This window comes from Lathyrus oleraceus, chromosome 6 (assembly GCF_024323335.1).
Source record: "Lathyrus oleraceus cultivar Zhongwan6 chromosome 6, CAAS_Psat_ZW6_1.0, whole genome shotgun sequence".
NCBI classification, from domain to species: domain Eukaryota; kingdom Viridiplantae; phylum Streptophyta; class Magnoliopsida; order Fabales; family Fabaceae; genus Lathyrus; species Lathyrus oleraceus.
Window position 1 is genome coordinate 30,806,374 of NC_066584.1, and position 15,058 is coordinate 30,821,431.

The 15,058-nt window shown below is 38.5% G+C and overlaps 1 protein-coding gene across 2 annotated transcripts; it reads left to right on the forward strand.

Annotated features, from left to right (window-relative positions):
• Nucleotides 1-7,026: 7,026 nt before the first annotated feature.
• LOC127095912 (uncharacterized) lies at nucleotides 7,027-13,691 on the forward strand. 2 transcript variants are annotated; one of them, XM_051034540.1, is made up of 5 exons: nucleotides 7,027-7,258; nucleotides 8,331-9,998; nucleotides 10,193-11,914; nucleotides 12,442-12,691; nucleotides 12,773-13,691. In XM_051034540.1, exons 1-5 carry the CDS (start codon nucleotides 7,223-7,225, stop codon nucleotides 13,348-13,350), a joined length of 4,254 nt encoding a protein of 1,417 aa, XP_050890497.1. In that variant the 5' UTR covers nucleotides 7,027-7,222; the 3' UTR covers nucleotides 13,351-13,691. The 2 variants fall into 2 exon arrangements, with proteins under 2 accessions (XP_050890497.1, XP_050890496.1); XM_051034539.1 differs by lacking the exon at nucleotides 7,027-7,258 and having other exon boundaries at nucleotides 7,433-9,998.
• The last annotated feature ends 1,367 nt before the right edge of the window (nucleotides 13,692-15,058 follow it).

Below are 15,058 nucleotides of genomic sequence, written 5' to 3' on the forward strand. Positions count from 1 at the left end.
TTCAAGACTGTTTCTTTGCCGATCCTGACAGGCGTTGTTTATATTATATCCAGTTGGTGCAAATTTCTACGGTTCTTTTGTATTCAATCCCTGTTTACCCTGAAAGTCTGACAGCCGTTGCTCTCATCCATTCGGGTTCCCAGCTGATTGAATAGGGGCAGCTGTAGCACCTCAAATTTGCACCTATCATTGTACATACCATTTCATATTAGGTCATAGCATATCATGACCCATTGCATAGCATTGCATTGTCCCCAGTTGCCTCAAGAGCAAGCAAGTCAAGAATTAGGTCAAACTGATCAGGAGATCAGTCAACCAAGCAAGCAAGGTTGTTTCTCAAGGAGCCAAGGCCCTAGGGTTTGTCCAACAAGTTCACATGACTTGGAGGTCCATTTGAAGTGTTTAAGTCAAGGGTTGGATGTTCAGAAGCCATCAGTTCATGCACAGACAGTCAGAAACCCTAGAAAGTCAAAGTTGGTCAACTGTGGTTGATTTTTTGGTTTTGATGGATGGATTTGGTTTGAGAGAGCATATTCATGTCCCAATAGGCCTCATATGTCATGGCAATCAACATCATTGAAAAATTTGAAGCCAATCAGAAAATTTCCAAAAATAGAAACTGGACCTGTAATTTTAACTGCCAAAAATGGAAACTTCTTGATCCTCAACTTGCATCATGATACAAGCTTCAAATGAATTTTTGCCCAACATGAAAGTTGAAGATCTTATTCTCCCATTTTCAAAAAGTCCAAGAACTCTCAAATCCCATGTATGGTTGTCAAGATATGATCAAATCAATTTCAAAAATTTGTGAACTTCAAAGAGCCATATCTCTCAAACCATTTGGCCAATTTTGGTGGGGTTTTTTCCTACAAACCACATTTCATCTCCTCTTTCCAAAAATATAAATTTCATGTACTAAAACCTTGCCAATCAAAATGGCATTTTTTGACTTGTCTCATTTAAAATTCAAGTGGACCAAAGGTTGACTTTTTGAATTAATTGTTTTCAGCACATTTGGCCATTTGGAATTGATTTATAATGTCATTTGAGACTTGCCAAGGCCCAAAATTCGTGCACATGCTATCACATACCACCATTTTGGTCAAGAGTGCAAAATTAGCAAATTGGTTCAAATGAGCAAAACTTGATTAGCATCCACTTAGCATTGCTTAAACAGATGGTATATAACACATTTTCTGCAGAATGAACAACCCTAGCAGCCTTCACACACAGAAATTTTCTTCATTCTCTCAACTTGATCTTGCTTGCATTTTCCATTTTTCTTCCAAAACACTCAAAGTCCACGACCTGGCTATCATTGTTCAAGCATCTAAGCATCATTGTGAACTTATTTCCATTACCATTTCACAACTGGAAGGGGGTTTACTCGACTGTTCTTCAACACCAACCATCCATGGCAGAACTTGATTCCAGCTCTTACAAGGGATGCTGAGCCAAGTTTTCTTCATCATTCAACTTGTGGAAGAAGAATCTCCATCTGTTTTAACTATCCAAAGCCAGAAAGTTCCTGAATCTTCACTGCTCATCACTTTGGTCAGTTTTTCGATTTGCTTGTTTTGCCAAACCATGCCATGATTAGAGTAGATCCTAGTATGCTGATTACTATGAACTTTGTATCATGAAAAATAGTTAAGTATTGTGCAAGAAATCTGAAATTTAAAATTGATGTTCATATGCATTTCTGCTCGATTCTCTTTCAATAGGGTGCTTCCATGAAAATAGTGTTTGGATTTGTCTTTACCATGCTTAGATGAACACATTGGTATGCTACTTATTCATTTCTGAGAATGTTTGTTCTTGAGCAAAAGTTTGATGTGAATTTTCTCCTGTTCGATTCATGAACCATGTTGTGTTATGTTGAAAATGGATAATGGATTGTTGTTTGCCTTGCCCTAATGAACATTTCTGTGCATTCAATTTTGGTTTCTGGGATTTTTGTGAAAAATTCGATTTGAAAGGGATGATGTTCTTCATGCTGCCCAGAAAAACCCTAATCTCCATGTGCCATGCCCAGTTTCTGTTGCAATCTCCCGTGTGTGCATCCAGTTCACTGTTCCATTGGAACTGGCCAATGGGAACATTTCCCTGGCCATGAGCAAAACGCAGAGTTTTGCTAAATGAATCTCCAAATTACACAAATGCCACCCGGTCACTTATTTATTCTAATTAATCCATTTTAATTTCAATAAATATTCCATTTGATCATCACGTCTTTGAAAAATCACAACTTGCTCATTTCAAGTCCAAATCCAGTGGGGTTTTTTGCATCATGATCATGAGATTGTCTACTTTTTTATCATTATTTTTGATGATTTTTTGGATAATTGGTTTTAAAATGGCCTTAGGGTTTATATCATGTGACCAAAAATTGTACATGTTGCCAAAACCCTTGTGAAATAATCATGTTGCATCCATTTGATCTGAAAATTTTTATGGCTATTCTACACTCATCCCTGTTTGTTTTGGTGTAAATTTCATGATTTTATCATATGTGGATTGAGAGCTTTGAAATTTTGAAGTAAGGTGTGACAACTTGTGTCACACCATGAATGTGTCATTTGCTGATTTTTGTTTACATGCTTCATGACCTCCAAATAATCCAATTTTTTGCATGAATCTCCTTTGATATGTCTAGTTGACTTGTGATTTTTCTTGGAATTAATTTAGCTATTTTCCATTTGTTTGAGATTTGTCTTTCCTGCCTAGTCAATTGTTGACTTTGTGTGATACTTCTTGCCATTTCATTTGGGAAATTCTCATGCCTTATTGTATGATCATGAAATTTTATATGTGCATACTAGACACCTTGAGCTTTGCATTGGTGTTGATCCCATCCATTTCTCATATGTTTTCATTTAGTTATGATTTTTTGAAGATGACACATGTTTTGTTGACTTCTTTGTGCACATTTGAAATTGTGTTGACTTCTTGATTTTAATTGACTGCCTTCCACTTGTCCAAATGCAATGAAATTTGACATGCTTACCATGCTAGATGTTAGGATTGAGTATGATTTATTTGATGATTTTTGAAGTTGTTTGAGTTGACTTTTGATGCAAGTCATTCTGTTGACTTCCCTGTGCTTTCATTTGCTATGCCTTGCCTTCTTTGGTTTGTGAATTGATGATGATGCATGATATGAGTTTGAAACCAATTGTGCTTGCTTCTTAAATGCTTGAACTTGACTTTGGTTGACTATTTGTTTGCTGTTTTGACTTTCCCTTTTGTTTTTGACCCTAGGCTTGTCCTAGTGGTCTTTTAGACTTATGTTGAGCTCATTGTTTCAGGTTAAGCATCAATGCTTCAAAGAAACCATGCAAATTTGGTTGAGTTTGATTATATATCATGTGCTAACCTTTATTTTGTAGGTGGTATGATTCATATAGTTGGGTCTTGTGCTTTTGCACTTCTGTTTATTGATCTAACTGTTTGATCCCTTTCTTTCTGATTTAAACAGTTGAACTGTTTACTGATAAGTTTGACTTTTTCAGGTACTCTTTAGTTGCTTTATTTGCTTGCTTTGCTATTTAGCAATTTGCTTTTGAGGTATAATTACTCTCTCTTCATGTAGTCTGGAGACCCGGCCTGTTATTTGGCCGGGCGAACTGTCTGAAGTCCTCCTTAAGAGGCCATGCTTGTGTATGTTTAAAATTGTCCCAAGCAGGAAAAGTCCTTCAAGTAAGGCAATTGGTAGATCAAAGGGATAAGCAACCTATCCCCTACTATTCAGTGAGTCTTCTCCTTGCTCCCATTACATGGTTGTAGCATTGAGATCAAAACCCAAAATCTATCGAGTCAATAATGTGGAAAGAGCTCCATCTTTCTGAGCTCCCACACTTTCTGATAATGCTCTCCCTGATCAGGGATAAGAGCAATGAGGCACACCCCTCATCTCCTTTCATCTGCTTCACCTTAGCCTCTCAATGGCAAGGTTAAGAGCAACTCTTTGACCCTATCCCAGTTGGCCTCAGTGCCTAATCCTTGTGTGAGCCTCTTGTGTGCATATAGTGTGTGCTTCATGTGATTGTATTTGCTTGCTTTGCCTCTTAGGTTTAGTTTAGACTAGTTCTTTTCTCTCGCCCTCGTTGCGATCGAGACTTTTCCTTTCTCTCGCCCTCGTTGCGATCGAGACTTTTCCTTTCTCTCGCCCTCGTTGCGATCGAGACTTTTCCTTTCTCTCGCCCTCGTTGCGATCGAGACTTTTCCTTTCTCTCGCCCTCGTTGCGATCGAGCCTTTCCCTCTCTGTTGCCCTAGTTGCAATCGAGACCTTTGTCCCTCCGTAGCCGAACTACGGCAACTCTGATTCTCATGTCCAGATGAGATACGTAGGCACGAGATGCGATGTCTTGTCGAGTTTGACTAACAACTAACACTAATTCTTTTCTCTCGCCCTCGTTGCGATTGAGACCTCCCCTTTCTCTTGCCCTAGTTGCAATCGAGACCCTTGCTTCCTGTGCAAGCCTTGTCTAGGATAGGTTGGCCCTTGTGCCATTTAGCTAGAAACCTTAACTTAGGGACGATTTTGCATGACAACATCTAGGCTCGAGTCGTAGTCTCCCTAGAGTTGTGTCTCCCTCTGTTATCTGGTTAGGCTAGATCCTTTGTCCCTGCGTAGGGGAACTACATCGCCCTGATCTTCACACCAGATGAAGTATGTAGGCAGGAGATTGAGCTGATCTCTCCGGGCGCCCTTTTTCTTTTTGTGTGTGTTGTCTGACAGTTGCTAGGCTCGAGTGCCTGACTCCTTAGCAATTTGTTGTCTGAGTGTGTGTTTGACAGTTATAGGCTCGAGTCCCCGACTCCCTATTAACTTGTTGTGTTGTTGTGTGCTTGGAAGCCGATGTAAGTCCATCGAGTGGCATTTGGGTTCCAATGTGTGTGTGTTTTGGTTCGGATGCTGATGTAAGCCCAGTGATTGGCATTCAGGCTCCACGTTTGCCTTTGCCTGTGTTTGTTTGCGTGCGTGTCAGCCGAGCTACGAATGCTCTGATTCTTCTCTCGTCCGAGAAGATACGTATGCATAGGATGCGACATCCTAGCGAGCATGTGTCGTTTCCCCAGTCCGAACTACTTCGACTCTGATGTCTATGCCTGATAGACTAAGTAGGCCCAGGATACGATGTCCTGCCGAGTCAGTTTCAGTCAGTTTCTTTTGTCTCTTTTCAGCCAGTGTGTGTGAGTGTGAGCAGCGTTTTAGCAACCATTTTCCTTCCTTTTGTGCGTGGATCCCGTAGAGTACTACGGATGCGTAGGGGTGCTAATACCTTCCTTTCGCGTAACCGACTCCCGAACCCATCCTCTTTGGTCGCGAGACCATGTTCTTTCCTAGGTTTACTCTGAGCGTTTCCTTTCCCTCTTTTGGGATAAATAACGCACGGTGGCGGCTCTGTTGTTTCTTTCTTTTCCCGTCGGTTTTTCGCCTAATGCGACAATGTCGTCTCGACCGAACATCATTTCCCTAACATCCTTATCAGTCTTCATTCGCACCCAACCAAAGATACTGTCAAGTCTCTCAATACTTCTGATTTTTTCCCCTTCTGGTATTTTCCCATCTAACCATCGAACCAGCTCCCTCTTCAGTTGATCGAACATGGTGATGTTCCAAAACAGCATCAGCATTTGAGGTTTGTCTCTCGCATAAATCACCTTACCGTATCGGCGACGAACACCAAACATGATATCCAAATGATTATATGAGTTGTGGAACAATTGGTCACACAACACATCTATTTATAAGACAAAAAAGGCATTTTATGAGGGAGTCGCCAATTGAATTGGCGACTCCTCTTAAAACCTACACATAGGCGCCAATTGGATTGGCTAGGGCACCTGCCCTAGCCAATCCAATTGGCGCCTCCATTCAATTTTTAAGAAGAGTCGCCATATGAACAACTTTCATGTTCGTCAAAAATCCATTTGAAACTTGGAAGCTCATCATTCATTTCAAAACATTATAGGTCATTTTGACAGAAACCCTAATTTTGGGTCAACTTCCCAAGGACCTAACTCCTTCATTTTTTATTATTTTGAGGTGGGACCAAGTGCATTGGAAAGTTTGAGATGTCTACTTCAATTGTTATGTTGGACAAAATTTCATAATTCTAAAAGAAACACATGTGATAATACAAAACATTATAGGTCAGATAACAGTTGAAAAAATCAGAAGTCCAACTTCAAGTGCCCATAACTTTCTCATAAAAAATCTAAATGATGCAAAATTTATATCCAAATTCATTGTAAAAGATCTACAACTTTCATGTTGGAGGTTTTGTTATTTGAGGCTTTTTTGAGGGAGTCGCCAATTGAATTGGCGACTCCTCTTAAAACTTACACATAGACGCCAATTGGATTGGCTAGGACACCTGCCCTAGCCAATCCAATTGGCGCCTTCATTCAAGTTTTAAGAGGAGTCGCCAATTCAATTGGAGACTCCTCCTAAAAGTGGGGTACTTTGGGAATTTTTCTGAAATCAGGGATATTTTGAGATTTTTTTTTGAAAAATTGGGTTATCTCGTTAAAAAAACCCATTTCAGATATTAACTTTTATTTATATTAAAAACAAAAATACTTCTCAAATTAGAAATAGCACATCACATGGTTTAATAGTAAACATTTTTTAAATACAACTTTGATGAAAAACATTTAGGTTTAATGTTCAAACAAATTTTACTTCAAATTAGTTTATATTCCCTTTAAAATTTAGTATTATTATTTTTTCAAATAAAAGAAATTTATCTAAAAGACCAAATGTATTCTTTTTTTTATAATAAAAACAAAGCTTAATTGAGAAGAAGAAGAAAAGACTTGTTTATATTTTCTAGATTTCAATGACATAGTCATGATTTGGCGATAAGTTTGTGAACATTAGTTTTTCCTTAGACCTTAACGCAGACAAACACAGCCCAAGCAAAACATTTTGATCCAACGGTGAATATTCACCCACGTGTCGATTCATCCCCTTTGATCCAAATTTTCTTGCAATTTCTATTTTCCTTTTCTATCAATTTTCATTTTCATTATAAACTCTTTACCCTGTCACACCAGAAAGAAACCCTAGTTTTCTCGCGGTTAAAAAAAAGAGGAATAGAAATTATACATTTTTAATTTTCAATTTCAGAGGATTCAGTTAGGGTTTCAAATCGGCGACCATGGAATTCGGAAACCCTAATCTTTAAATTGGGGCTTTTGATCTTTGCGATGTGTGGAATGAATCGGCTGTTGCGTATGTGTAAGGTATGTATTGAATTTTGAATTTTGATTGGTTTTGTTGTTGATTTGATGGGGGGTTGTTGTTTGATTCAATATAGAAGTACATTGCATGGGGGTTATTAGATATGATCAATTTAGTTTTTGGCTTTTTTTGTGAGGTGTTGTCTGTGAATTGTTTTTGCCGCTTTGGTTTTTCAGATCTGAAGAAAATGCATGTTGTGTTATGTATGATGGAATGTGAAAATTTGGGTAGGAATATGTATGATGGAATGTGAAAATTGGGTGAATTTTGGTTGGGGGTTTGTGCTTTTGATTGTTCATGGAAGGTAGAGAAGATAACTCCAATGGTGCTGCAATTCCTAAAAAATCAAGATCTCTTGATATTAAAAGTTTGTATAAATCAAAATTGACAGAAGAGGGTTCGAAGAAAAACTCGAAAAGGAAGAGTAGTAGTGCTCCTGGGGGCGGTGATGAGACGAGGAATAAGAGAAAGAAGGCTAAAAGAGAAGTGGTTTTGAGTAGTTTAGAAAATGCTGATGGCAGTGGGAAGAAGGTTGCTGATGAAGTATGTGAAAAAGGGCCAAGCTTGGGTGGGGACGATTTGGGTGAACTGAAATTAGGAGTGAGTGAAGTGTTTAATAGTAGTAGTGGGCTCAATGGAGTTTGGCTTGGTGTTTGTAGTGATGTTTGTATTCCTAAACGTAAAAGGACTTTAGTGGGGCGGAAGAAATCTGATATTGGTCAATCCTTGAATCCAGTAGGGCATCCTAGTGTTAAAGTTGGCCATGATGATCTGGTGCCTAAGTTAGGTAGTGATGATTTGGGTAGGGCAGTTCAATCTTCAAAGAGTAATTTGAAAAAACATTTTGATGAATTTAAGGAAAATAGGAATAGTGATTCAAATTCAATTTCAGTTCAGCATGTCACGGAGAATGGGGATCATGCCCCTAATTCTGTTGTAAATAGTGGTCTTTCTTCTTTAAAAAAGTCAAAAAAGAAGGATAGGAAGCGAAAGACTCTGGCTTCAGATAAATCTAGGGTTTCCAAGGAGGCTGAGCCTTTGATTGATAGCTGTACAATATCTGTTGATTTGCAGGATGATGATGAGGAAAATCTTGAGGAGAATGCAGCCAGGATGCTTTCTTCAAGGTTTGATCCAAGCTGTACTGGGTTTTCTTCTAGTAGCAAGTCTTCTCCCCGGCCATCAGCAAATGGTTTGTCCTTTTTGCTATCTTCTAGTCAAAATATTGTTAATCATGGCTCAAAGTCTCGGTCAGGTTCGGAATCAGCTTCAGTTGATACTGCTGGCAGACATTTGAGGCCAAGGAAGCAAGACAAAGATAAGGAAAAATCCAGGAAGAGGCGCCATTTTTATGAAATTTTGCCTGGTGATGTAGATGCATATTGGGTACTGAACCGTAGAATTAAAGTATTTTGGCCTTTGGACCAGAGTTGGTATTATGGCCTTGTCAATGAGTATGACGAGTCGCAAAGGCTTCACCATATCAAATATGATGACCGAGATGAGGAATGGATTAATCTCCAAACTGAGAGATTCAAACTCTTGTTACTTCGTAATGAAGTTCCTGGACGTGCAAAAGGGAGAAGGGATTTGACAAAAAGTAGAAGGTCTGATCAGCGAAACGGAGGCAAGTCTGAGAAAGAAAGGCAAAGAAGAGAAGCGAATACGAAGGATGATAGTTGTGGTGGGAGCTCTATGGATTCAGAGCCTATAATTTCGTGGTTGGCTCGATCTTCTCATCGGCTTAAATCTTCTTCTTTTCATGGCATAAAGAAACAGAAAACTTCTGTCACACATCCAAGTCCAACCTCATCATTGTTATACGATGAACCTGTTTCAGTAAAGGGAAATGCAACTAAGAGTTCATCTAGGGATGTTTCAAATAATTTTTCTTGTGGTTCTATATCACAAGAAAAGTTAAGTGATAATTTGAGGGAAAAGTCCTCATTGCAAAGTGCCACTCAAATTAAAGATTCCAAACAGCCTGCTGTATATTTTAGAAAGCGGTTTCGAAGGCCAGCTGGAATGTTGCCTCCTGCGCCTAAAGAGAAACAAATCATCGTTAGTACACCCTGTTCTATTTCTTTTGATCATGTGGTTGGTGGGATTCAGAATGTAAAACAACCAAGGGGCAGGAGGTTTGAGGGGCCACTGTGGTTCAATTACGATGAGGGAGTATCAAAAATGTTTTGGAACATGGAGTCAGCATCATTCAAATTTCACTTAAATTTTCCTATACGGTTGATACTAAATGAAGCTTTTCAATCCGAAAATCTGTGGCTGCTTTATGCTGTTTTACTGCTTCGGTATGGCACAATTGTGACCAAGTGGCCACGAGTTTGTTTGGAGATGCTGTTTGTTGATAATGTAGCTGGGTTGAGATTTCTATTATTTGAAGGTTGCTTGAAGATGGCTGCAACCTTTGTCTTTTTTGTCCTTAGGGTTTTCCACCGACCTGCTCCCCTAGGGAACTACGACTTGCACTTGCAGCTTCCATTTACATCCATTGGGTTCAAGTTTTCCAGTCTTCATGCTATCAAGCAGCCACTTGTGTTTGCACTTTACAATTTCTTCAGATTGAAGAGTTCACATTGGGTGTATTTGGATTCCAAGCTGAAGAGACACTGCCTACTCAGTAAGCAGCTCCATCTATCTGAATGCACATATGATAACATCCAGGCACTTCAGCATGGATCAAGCGAGTTCACCGCAGCTTCCATTAGCCGGCCCTCGTCAGTCAAGGTACTTTTCTGTTCCCCTTTCTATATACTTCCTGATTGGTATTTCCACATTGACCCTTTTAAAACATTACTTGCCACATTTAATACTTATTGCTATTAATTCTATTGTACATCATGTCCAAGCTTTTAAGAATTGCTGCAAATTAGCTTATGTTAGGATTTGTTGAGCCAATTAGTGCAACTTCTGTATGACAGGTCATGAGGAAGAGGAGTAGGCCAGGGATTAACATTATGGGTGTTTCCAAAGTGTCCTCTCAAGTTAATACTCATCAATCTTCTGATTCTGGCGAGAGGAAGCTTCCTCCATTTGCTCTTTCTTTTGCTGCTGCGCCTACTTTTTTCCTCTGTTTGCATCTTAAGTTGCTGATGGAGCAGTCAACAGCTCATGTAGGCTTTTGTAATCAGGAACCAACAGATGGTCAGGGAGATTCTGGTTTGGTCACTGATGACTATTCTAACATTGATGATTGCTCTAACAGGAGTTCAGAAATTATTCTGCAGAAAAATACGACAACTTTGTCAAATGAAGCTACAGGTGATGGATGGTCCTGTCCTGGGTTAGATCCTTTAATGGATCCCTCTGCTTGTGGTGATCAAGCTGTCTCTCAAAATGACCAGAGTATTGGTCTTCAAGGTACTGGAACTTCTATTTCCCATGGTTCTGAGGGGCTTGGTAATACTCACTCACCAGAGTCACAATCCCACCATTCAGCCCCAAAGCTAGGATCTTTACCTTCAAGTTCTTTAATACACCAGGATAAGGTGGATGAAGGTTCTCATTCTTTTAATGGTGATCTACATGTCCAGATTCCTTCAGTTGATGAATTTGAGAAGCCTAATCATGCTCAACAGTCTCCTGATTTGTCTTGGAATGTAAATGGAAGTGTTATTCCAAGCTCCAATCGGACTGCTCCAAGAAGTTCTTACCGGAGCCGGAATAGTTCGATGTCATTGGGATTCCAGTCACATCCGTGGTCTGATGGCAAGCCTGACTCTCTTTACAATGATTTTAGCAGCGGACCCAAAAAGCCACGTACACAAGTATCATATTCAGTGCCTTTTGCAGGGTATGAGTTAAGTTCAAGGCACAGAGGCCCTAATCAGAAAGGGCTTCCTAACAAACGAATTAGAAAGGCCAGTGAGAAGAAGTCATCAGATGTTGCTAGGGCCCCTGAAAAGAATTTTGAATGCTTATCTTGTGATGCAAATGTCTTGATTACAGCTGGTGATAAAGGCTGGAGAGAATATGGGTCCCATGTTGTACTCGAGCTGTTTGAACATAATGAGTGGAAACTCTCCGTAAAAGTTTTAGGAGTTACAAGGTATTCATACAAAGCACTTCAATTTATACAGCTTGGATCAACAAATCGTTATACACATGCAATGATGTGGAAAGGAGATAAGGATTGGATCTTGGAATTTCCTGACAGGAGTCAGTGGGCTCTATTCAAGGAGATGCATGAGGAATGCTACAACCGGAACCTGCGTGCTGCTTCAGTTAAAAACATACCTATTCCTGGTGTTCACTTGATAGAAGAAAATGATGATAATGGATCTGAGGTAACTTTTGTTCGGAGCTCTATGTATTTCCAACAGGTTGAAACAGATTTTGAGATGGCTCTGAATCCATCCCGGGTTCTGTATGACATGGATAGTGAGGATGAGCAATGGTTTTCGAACATTCGAAATTCTGATAAGTACAACAGTGACTTGAATGGGATCACGGAGGAGATGTTTGAGAAGACAATGGACCTGTTTGAAAAGGCTGCATATGCTAAAATGCGTGATCAGTTTACACCACATGAAATAGAAGAACTCACTTTTCACGTTGGGCCTTTGGGCATAGTCAAAGTCGTTTATGACCATTGGCTCCAGAGAAGGCAGAAGAAGGGAATGGCTTTAATACGGCACTTTCAGGTACTGTTCAATTACTCTTCTTGTTTATGTTATGATGTTTTTATGCATGTCTCTGTTTCTTTTTGATGAGAGAATGGGGGCGAGAAGAGAGATAAGAACAGTAGCTCTAGAAAAGCTCTCCAATTTCTCTAGGTTTTTAGGAGAACTCCTACATTACCCACAAACAAGTCAATGAAACTTGGGATACAAAAGGTGGAGCAAATAACGGTTCAGAAACTTGGTATTTTGTTCCACTTATTTATAAAACCCTACAATGCTACCAAAAAATTACACTGCTAATGAATCTTGAAGAGTTGAAATCATACTAAGATCTTACCGAAGGGCAAAATGGTAATTTAACATGCATACACACACAAAAACATGAAAATTATAATACATGGACAAAATAACCTATAAATAACAAAATTCAACCAATTTTATTAATAACTCATAATCATCATTCCACAATTTACCTTGCCTTTTTCTGGGGATGACCGGTACGTGTATGCTTCGTTATTGTTTGCCTGAAATTTTCATGTGCTTTTCAGATGCCTATGTGGGAACGATATCAACAGCAACTGAAGGAGTGGGAAGTAGCCGTGACCAAGAATAACATTTCTTCTAATGGATGCCTGGACAAGGGTGCAACTTTGGAGAAGCCACCCATGTTTGCTTTCTGTCTGAAACCAAGAGGTTTGGAATCACAGAACAAGGGGTTAAAACATCGATCTCAAAAGAAAATATCAGTCTCCGGGCATACAAACAGACTCCGATATCATGATAGTTACCAAACTAATGGTAAGAGTTAATTTCATTTGATATAATATCTTCAAAAACAATAAAGAACTTTCTCCTTACATCTATTTGTTGCGACTCCAGGAAGAAGACCAAATGGCTCGGCATTTTCTGATGAAAGGTACCCAGGCCATAGTTATGATTCTTTGGATGATTCTCCATTGCCTATGACATCACCAAGAGTATTCTCCCAACGGGATACTGCCAGCATGAAATATTATTCTATGAGCAATGATGTTTACTACAGAAATCATATGCAGAAACTTAACAGGAGCAAGTCCAAGAAACTTGGGTCATTTATGCATAATAATGTTTCACATACACCAGCTTCTTACAGCCCGAGACTGCCAGCATCGTCAGCTAAAAGAAATGGGGTTAGATCAAACCTTGTCAAATATGATTTACCAGGTCACAGGAAGTATGTACCAGATAGCCCTCAGAAGCAGTGGATTGAACAACTGAACGCTTCAGACCTAGAGGAGTTTAGACGGCGTGACTTAGTAAATGCTGCTCAGCGTGCACGCAAAATAGCTAAGTTAAAGAGAGAGAGGGCTAAAAAATTGCATTCTAGAGCAGATGTAGCAATTCACAGGGCCATGGTTGCTCTTATGATTGCTGAAGCAAAGAAAGCTTCCGAGGAAGAGGTTAGTGAAGGTAAATAAGAACCAACAGCCGAGGCTCAGATAACTTCAATAATTGTTCGTCTGCAGATGGGGCTATGATGAGGAGATTTGGTTGCTGCCTAAGTTCATCTCCTTGTCGGTGTCTACCTGAACCTTTTTTTTCCAGCTTGAGATCTGCTTTTGTTCAGATTTACTGTTGCATTGATCTCATGGTATAGGTCTTTTGAATTTTTGGCTACCTATATTTGTACAGATTCCCCCCTCCCTCCCTCCCATTTTGGCGTTTGTGCCCTCTTTCCTGCCCCCTCCCCTTTTCAGTTTCAAATATTCAACATGAAAATAGAAATTGGCCAAATAATACAACACCATTTCGAACGGAATTTAGTCCTGTTTCTTTGGAAGTTTTTTTTTGGTGAATGGTAGACTACAGTGCGAATGGCAAAGTTAATCAGAAGGCTTGTTTGATTACAGTTTTTGAATTATTTCTTTTGGTAAAAAGTTTTAACAACAGCCTTATATAAACTAAGTGGTTGCCAATTCTTTTCTTCTTGCTAAATTCTCTATCTATTGTTATTACTTGCTGTTTATATATTTGATTAACTTAGTTAGCATCCTCTTTCTCATATTTGATTAACTTAGTTAAGTTTTGTATTGGTCTTCTAAGCCAGACTTCCATATCACATCGAACTTATGAAGTTTTTCTTCATTTTCACCAATCTTGTGTCGTTTTTTTTATTATCGATCAAAGATATTTAATTTATATAAATTGCATATGATATCGTTTTCTCCTTTGTTAAATTTATGTTCTATATATTTTGTTTTACTTCCGATCAAATGGAATTCATATGTTTTTAAAAACCGTCTCTAACTCTATTTAATTTTCTCTCAACTCTAAATTAGATTATTTCTTTCTCAACCACTCTATCACACATTGTAGTATATAATTTAGATAGTCGACTTCCTAGACACAAAATGTTCTAGTATACAAAAAGTGTAAAAATGTTTGATAGGTTAGACAAAAATGTTCTAGTATACAAAAAGTGTAAGAACATTTGATAGGTTAGTCCGGTTCAAACTTTTAATGATGTGTTTTTTAACATTTAGTGTGCGTGTCAATTTCACCATAGGACTCTTAAAAATACAAAAAAATAAAAATAAAAAAGCTAAATCATCAAAAAACCCTAAATTTTCCCCCTTTGCAGGTATTATATTCTGCCTCAATCGTTAGGGTTACATATATATTCGCAAACACAAGAAATTAATGAAGTAGTATATAAATGCGTATAAATATGAATATCATATTAATTGTCCATCACTCTTTATACTGATTTTCATATGAACTAACCTTGTGGTTGAAATTTCTTCATGCTCTGTTATGCAGCTGAAAGCAAGACAATACTTTTGCAATCTTTGTCAGAAGTACTCTGAAAAAAAAAGAATTTTCTTATTAATTGATAGTATAGGAACAAAAAAAAAATTGAAATAATTAGAAGAATAATTCAAACCTGTACGATTTTGCCAAAGCAAATTTCAAAATAAAATGGCTTTTAGGGTTTGATGAGCTGATAACATTGAAGAAAATGAGGAGGCCGTTTACATAAGGTGGCCATCATTTCAAAATAAAAAATTGGCTAAAGGGAAGAAATCGATTCAAGGTGTAAATGTAGGTTTAGTGCCCTCAATTCAAAATCAAATCTACTATCAAAAGAATTTTTAAAAAAATATTTCGAATGGACGGAATACATAT

Bases quoted from the DNA above. Each gene is read 5' to 3' on its own strand.
- LOC127095912 (XM_051034539.1), top strand. From the start codon at position 7,554: ATGGAAGGTAGAGAAGATAACTCCAATGGTGCTGCAATTCCTAAAAAA. The intron at 11,915-12,441 runs GTACTGTTCAAT...TGTGCTTTTCAG, and splicing joins CTTTAATACGGCACTTTCAG to ATGCCTATGTGGGAACGATA. The intron at 12,692-12,772 runs GTAAGAGTTAAT...TTGCGACTCCAG, and splicing joins TGATAGTTACCAAACTAATG to GAAGAAGACCAAATGGCTCG.